General features: G+C 46.7%; 1 protein-coding gene across 2 annotated transcripts; it reads right to left on the bottom strand.

Annotated features, from left to right (window-relative positions):
* Positions 1-4121: 4121 nt before the first annotated feature.
* Commd5 (COMM domain containing 5) lies at positions 4122-5684 on the bottom strand. 2 transcript variants are annotated; one of them, XM_026782589.1, is made up of 2 exons: positions 5636-5684; positions 4122-5390 (listed from the first exon to the last, which is right to left on the bottom strand). In XM_026782589.1, exon 2 carries the CDS (start codon positions 5151-5153, stop codon positions 4482-4484), a length of 672 nt encoding a protein of 223 aa, XP_026638390.1. In that variant the 5' UTR covers positions 5154-5390; positions 5636-5684; the 3' UTR covers positions 4122-4481. The 2 variants fall into 2 exon arrangements, with proteins under 2 accessions (XP_026638390.1, XP_005354195.1); XM_005354138.3 differs by having other exon boundaries at positions 4122-5206; positions 5636-5674.
* Between the last annotated feature and the right edge of the window lie 1502 nt (positions 5685-7186).

The raw sequence follows: 7186 nt of genomic DNA, 5'->3' as shown, positions 1-7186 counted from the left end.
CCATGTTTGCTCTGTGCTGGCTAAATGCATCACAGATAACCCCAAAGTGGTGACACACGCCTTTCTTATCCCAGCACTCGGGAGGCAGAGGCAGGTGGATCTCTGAGTTCGAGGTCAGCCTGGTCCACAGAGCCAGTTAGAGGACAGCCAAGGCTACAACAGAGAAACCCTATCTTGAGAGAAAACACGCTAAGTAAACAGACTGAGCAGTAGGATTTGCTGAAGGAGGCGGAGGCAGGAGGATCACGAGTTCAAGGCCAGCCTGGGCTACACATTTAAAAAAAAAAAACCAGACTGAATATAGGACAGGATGTCCCGCTGTTTTAAGCGGCCTCCAAGTATATTATTAACATGACTACGAAGTCCAGCTAAAGTTCCAACTCTTTAAACGTAAAAGATATTTTCACAAACTGGTATTGCTACAGATGCGAGTGACTGAGCTTCCGAGCAGCTCAGATCCTAAGCATGTACTCCTTGCCCTGCGATGTTTGCTCTTGTCTTTCATGTCAGAGAAGTCCATGATTTGCTTTCACCTGTGCGAAGAGTTGGCTCTGAGGTGAAAACCATGGAGCTAGATGCAGAGCGGAGACTCGAGACAGTTCTAGGAAGAGTGTTAACTGACCGCAAGGTTCAGGCTTCAGGTACCCCGAGAAGATCTAGACCGCACACTTCACGTACCCCAAAGTTTACAACTAGTCAGAAGAATCAGAACAACAGCTCCCCCATCCCTTCCTGCCTCAGCATACATTGATTTCCATAACCTGGCCATAGAGAGCCATAGACTGTCCCTGCAGGAGGATGTGTTGGGTTTACGACTCTATAATGAATATTGAGATATTTTTAAAAAATTTTAAATTACATGTCTTTAATTTGTTGGGGAAGGAGCATGCCACAGTGCTCATAAGGGGACCAGAGCACAACTTCTGTGAGTTGGCATTTTCCTTCCATCACGTGGGCTGCTGGGATCTAACTCAGGTCCTAGGGCTTGGCAGCCAGTGTCTTTACTCACGGAGCCACCATGCTGACCCCCTTTGCCCCCCTTTTTTATCCAAGGTAGGTTTACAAAGTAAAAAGGTTTATATTGCTCCAGTTTCCAGTCCACAATTTCTCGAGCCTACATAGCAGCACATCATGGTGGAAGGCTGTGCCAGAGCAAAACTACTCATCTCAGCACAGGAAAAAAGTCACCTGCGGTGACTACCTCCTCCCAGTGGTAGCACCCTATTGATCAAGACGTCAACTTACGGGCTTTGGGGGGGGCGGGGCTGTTGAATATCCCAACTGCAGCAGATTGCGACAGGAAAGGAGATCGTTGTCAGTCTCCTGTGGGTCCAGGATGAGGATGTCAAACGAGGCTGGTTTCCTACTCAGGGCTAAGGGGAGAAGCCAGTTAGAACGGGTAGAGTAGTTGAAGGGGAATGAAGATTTCAGATGTTTAGGAGGGTCGCCTTAGAGATGTGTTAAACTTTCTCTGAGGGGTCTGACTATAAAGCCTAAATTACTGGTTCTCCACCTTCCTAATGCCATAGCCCCTTAATACAGTTCCTCATTTTGTGGAGACTCTCAATTATAAAATTATTATTATTATTATATTTATTTATTTATTTTTTAGTTTTTCGAGACAGGGTTTCTCTGTGGCTTTGGAGCCTGTCCTGGAACTAGCTCTTGTAGACCAGGCTGGTCTCGAACTCACAGAGATCCGCCTGCCTCTGCCTCCCAAGTGCTGGGATTAAAGGCGTGCGCCACCATCGCCCGGCTAAAATTATTTTTGTTGCTACTCCATAACTATAGTTTTGCTAGTTATAAATTGTTATATAAATATCTGTGTTTTCTGATGGTCTTAGTGATTCCTGTGAAAGAGTCGTTCAAACTAAGAGATTAGATTGGCTCTGTCTCTGCCAAGTGTGCATCACAGCAGAAATCTGGAATTGAGGGGCTGTCAAGATAGTTCAGAGGTTAGTAGCGCAGACTGCTCCAGCAGAGGACTCCCTTCAGTTCCAGCACCTACTTATGTCAGGTGGATAACAACTGTCTATAACTGCAGCTCCAAGAAATTTGACACTTCTCACTTCTGCAGGCACCAGCACTCAGGCCGGCTTGTGCAAAATCCTAGATTCTACACTAGTAGAGGGAAAATGTGACCTTGAAAGATAAGGAGCTCTGTTACTTGACTTTATGGGACCTTGAGAAAGACAAAAACATCAGTTTCTTTGTTTTAATGTAGGGACAAAAGGATCTTTTTCATTGGGTTACTGAAAAGGTCAAATAAATACACAGGAATAACACAGAAGTGTACCAAACTAAAACCCCAGGGCTGTTAGACGTTAGAGTGAACATTCTCCAGAGGTGATCTGAAGGTAGTAACAGGGACACCAAGTTCCCAAGAATGCTGCCTATTGAGCACCCCGGGTATGATAGTTCATCTTGCTATGCTATACGTAAAGCTCCTTGCAATTCTGCTCTTTTTGTTTTGTCTTTATGTACTCTGACTATCCTAGACCTTGCTCTGTAGACCAGGCTGGCCTCAAACTCAGAGATTCCCATCTCTGGAGTGTTGGGATAACAGGTGTGCCACCACCGCCTGACTGCTATTCTGTTATGTTACACTCCTACAAAAGGTATTTTCAGAATGTGTACTGATAAAAATTCCTGGGAGCTCTTCAAAAACATTGGATTCTGAGTGTTAATGGCACATGCCAATTAATTCCTACATGCAAGAGACTCAGTTGGGATTGAGTTCCTTGGGGGCAACCTGACCCACATAGTGAAACCCTGTCTCCAAAACAAAACCTTTCAATAAAATGGGGTGCAGAAAAGGGCCAACTTATTGGCTTATAAGTCTGTACTTGTGTCAGGTTTTTTTTTTTTTTTTGAGAAAAATCAATGTTTGTCCATATTACAATCTCCTTACTCCACAGTAATATACGAAGCTATCCTTTTATCTTTTTCTGAGATGGTTTCTCTGTGTAGGGGTGGTTGCCTGGAAATTACTCTATAGACCAGGATGGCTTTGAACTCAGAGATCCACCTGCTCTGCCTCTCAAGTCGTGGGATTAAAGGCGTGCCGTGCTTCTAAACTACCCATGGAGAGATGAGGGCAAAAGTACTAGGCTAGTCCAGTGGACACATTCAAAAGTCGTAATACACTAAATGCACCGCTAACACCGAGTGGCTTTACTTCACCGTCAGCCGGTGCACCAGCTGATGCCCCTGCAGAGAACACATCTATATTTGCATAAACACCTACATGTTCAAAGACCACCCTGTGACCAAGCTTGTCATGATGGCCCACCTTCCAGCACACCTGTCCTCCTCTGACTGGACTCTTCATTGTCACAAGCTGTACTCATGGGCTTTTTGTTTTAGACTTATTATTTTATGAGTATGAATGAACGCTTTGCCCACAAGTGTGTGTGTGTACCACATATGTGCCTGACGTCTTGGTGCTGGATCCCCTGCAACTGGAATTACAGAAGATTGTGAACCACCATGTGGGTTCTGAGATGAACTCACATATAAGTGCTCTTAACCACTGAGCCAATACTCCAGGCCCATACTAATGTTTTAATATTTAAAATCTGCATTTAATGTTATACATACTAAGCATTATGTACTACATATTTAGTATTTGTAATGTCTCCCCCTCTTGCCTCCCCACCAGGATGTCATCTTCAGGAAGGCAGGAATTTAAGGCAAAAAACTAAGACATGTACACACCAAAGCAAAAGAAGCAGAGGGCTCACGTCAAGCTGAGCAACCTTGTTGTATATTGTAATAGGTCCTTATCTGGACCCTACATCTCCACATGGCCTCATCCAGTTGCACATAGCAATGGCTAGGGAAGGGGCAAGTATAAGGTTTAACACCCAAGTAGTAGAACATGTTTTATTATCTTTTTAAAGATATATTTATTATGTATAGTGTTCTGCCCTGCCTGTATGTCTACCTGCAGGCCAATAGAGGGCACCAAATCTCACTAAAGATAGTTGTGAGCCACCATACGGTTGCCAGGAATTGAACTCAGGACCTCTGGAGGAGCAGCCAGTGCTCTTAACCGCTGTGCCATCTCTCCAGCCCATGAACATGTTTTTTTTTGTTTTTTTGGTTTTTCGAGACAGGGTTTCTCTGTGGCTTTGGAGCCTGTCCTGGAACTAGCTCTGTAGACCAGGCTGGTCTCGAACTCATGAACATGTTTTTAATAGTTGCTTTACCTCTTTAGTCTAAACAGAATCTTGCTGTGTAACCCAGACTGCCCTTAAACTCAACCATTCTCCGGCCTCACCCTTCCAAGTGCTGAGATTATAAATTGTGCCACTATGCCCATAGTTCACTCATAAAAACAAACCCCAAAAGTCCAAAAGTCACAGCTGTCTTGTCCCTTCAACAAAATACATCCTTACACGCAGTCCCTCAGATGAGGTGGGCCTCATGACCTGGGGGCTGTGAGCTCTGGTACCAGTTTCAGCACCCACTACCAGGGTTCAGTCTTGCAGTTTGCGCTCACACTTTTTCTCCAGTTCGGCCATCTCCTTAAGGACCAAGGCTACACTGTACCGCAGCTCCTGAAATTTGGCCACGGGTACCTCAAAGCGGTGTGCGGATCCATCCGTGAGCTTCAGCTGCATGAGAACACTCGGTTGCAGGGAGCGGGACTGAGCACTGGTGGAGATGGCCACATCCACCCGCCACCGGAAGTCAGACAGGTGGGGCAGCCAGGACCCCTGCTGTTGGACCACGGCATCTAGAAGTGGGCGCTGACTCCCTAATGCCAAACTGGTCAAATCTTCAATCATATCTTGAATGCCAAGCTCCTGGAGCTGGTCCTGGAAGGCTTCTGGCTTCAGACTGGCAGGGGGCCGCCGCAGAGCCTGCTGGAGCAGTGTGTGTGTGCCTGCCAACAGGACGGCCAGCCGCTCCTCCGACAGGTTAGCACTGGCACCAAGCTGTTGCACGGCTTCTCTGCAGTCTTTGCCATGCAGGGCCCCGACGACAAGCTTCAACAACTTTCTGAAGGTGCTCCTGTCCAAGTCCCTCATGAGCGGAGCCACTGCCGCCACTTCTGGAGAAGGCTGGGCTCCCAGGAAACTGACTCGGCCACCATGACTGTCAGCTGGATGGTGCAAGTACGGAGCTGCAGCCCCCAAAGCAGACATCCTTGCTTCCCCTTTCCTGATTAGTACGGAGAGAAGGTGCTAACCACAACTGCCTGGAGAAGTGAAGAAGAGACAAGTGACTCACTGGCCAGGGGCTTCATGTATCAAAAAATGAGATTCGATGTGGTGCCCCATCCGCCTGTCACTGTTCACATGAGCCACCAACGATAGACAGTAAACGGGACACGTGCTTGGGAGGTGGCACTGAGATCGGATGGCAAAGGAGTCCACCTGAGTCTAGGAGAAGAGAGGCCGCCCAGAGATCAGCAGTTGGCAGGAAAAAGAACCAAGAAACAGAAGTGCAAGCGTAAGTCCTACGTAAACAGTATAAGTGAATTTGGACAATGCAGCTGAGACCCCTCCCCTACTCAAGCCCGAATCCTTATCATAGCTCTGGAAGACCTAATGGTCTCACATTACAAATGTAAACCATTCCTTTAAAGCCCTCGGCACCTGGAGGAAGCTGTCCACTGATAGCTTACCGCGGCTGGAGAAGCAGGAAGTTGACGGGACCTCGGGAAGGGTCCAGAGACACTTCCGGGTTACTCTAGAATAGCGTTGATAGGGCACCTCTATGGTTCCCGGAGCCGCGCACGCGCAGAGGGGCAGCAGGACTCTGGAGCTGTCTTCTGATCTGATTTTTGGGAGAGGAAGCCGAAGTCATTCAGTTTCCGGGATCCTACTCAAAGCTGTACCTGTCCTGCGCATAGGCGGTCCAGTATGACGGCACACGCTAGAATTGTAGTTGGTGCTACCGAATTGCATATTTTAAAATAGTTAGATGGGCCAGGCGACAACTCACGTCTTTATAGCCAGCGCTCAGGCAGGGCATGGTGGCACAGGCCTTTAATCCCGCATTTGAGAGTCCTAGGTTGGTGGACGTCTGTGAGTTCAAGGCCAGCCTGGTCTACAAAGTTAGTTCCAGGACAGCCAGGACTGTTGCACGGAGGAATCCTGTTTTGAAAAACCAAAAGAAAAGAAAAAAATCCAAAAAACAAAAATAACAAAAACAGCACTAGTGAGGTACAGGTAGGCAGATCTGTATGAAGTGTAGGCCAGCCTGGCTTAGATATTCAATTTCTGGGCAGCCATCGGGACCATGCCGATGCCTGTGGCCTGCACTAAGTGAGACCCTGTTTTAAAAACAGAACCCCTAGAAATTCTAGCAAATTTTGACAAAATCTGACACAGATTTTGCCTTATTTTCTTTTGAGTGACCTAAACAGACCCCTTTGCCTGTTTTACCTCTTTGCTATTTCCTAAGATTGATTTTTTATTTTATGTGTGTGGATGTTTTGCCTGTATGTATGTGTGTCTGTGTAACACTGTGTGCCTGGTGCCTATGAAGATCGAAAGAGGGCATTAGATGCCCTGGAACTAAGGTTGCAGACAGTTGTGAGCTGCCTTAGAGGTGCTGGGAATCAAACCCCTGGGTCTTCTGGAAGAGCAGCTAGTGTTCTGAGCCATCGCTCCAATCCCTCATCCATCCATTCATTCATTTTAAATTTTATGTGTATGTAGTTTTGCCTGAATATTGTATGTGCTTGACATACACACCTGTTCAGAGGCCAGAAAAGGGTATTGGACTGAAACCAGGGACAAGTGTAAGCTGCCTCATTCCCTCTTGATTGCTTCAACACTTTACAAACCCGATTTACAAACCAAAGTGACTTCAATTTTCCAGAGGTTCTACCTCAAAGATTCTATCCATCATGGGGCTCAGCAAAGCCATCGAAGCCCACCTCATCCCAAGCCCCATATCAACCCTCTTTTTTTTTCTTTTTTGAAATAGGGTCTCACTATGTATTCCTACCTAACCTAGGATATAAACCAGGTCTGCCTCAAACTCATAGAAAACCACCTCCCAAAGGCGTACACAAGCAACCCCTTTTTAAACTCTACTGTGAGGCTGGAGAGATGGCTCAGAGGTTAAGAGCACTAACTGCTCTTCCAGAGGTCCTGAGTTCAATTCCCAGCAACCACATGGTGGCTCACAACCATCTGTAATGAGATCTAGTGCCCTTTTCTGGCAT

This window comes from Microtus ochrogaster, chromosome 15 (assembly GCF_000317375.1).
Source record: "Microtus ochrogaster isolate Prairie Vole_2 chromosome 15, MicOch1.0, whole genome shotgun sequence".
Lineage (NCBI taxonomy): Eukaryota > Metazoa > Chordata > Mammalia > Rodentia > Cricetidae > Microtus > Microtus ochrogaster.
The sequence above is the reverse complement of the archived record's forward strand: the minus strand, read 5'-3'. Positions and strand labels throughout refer to the sequence as shown.

What these genes read in the sequence shown, in the direction of transcription:
- Commd5 (XM_026782589.1), bottom strand. Translation starts at nt 5,153, where the DNA reads ATGTCTGCTTTGGGGGCTGCAGCTCCGTACTTGCACCATCCAGCTGAC.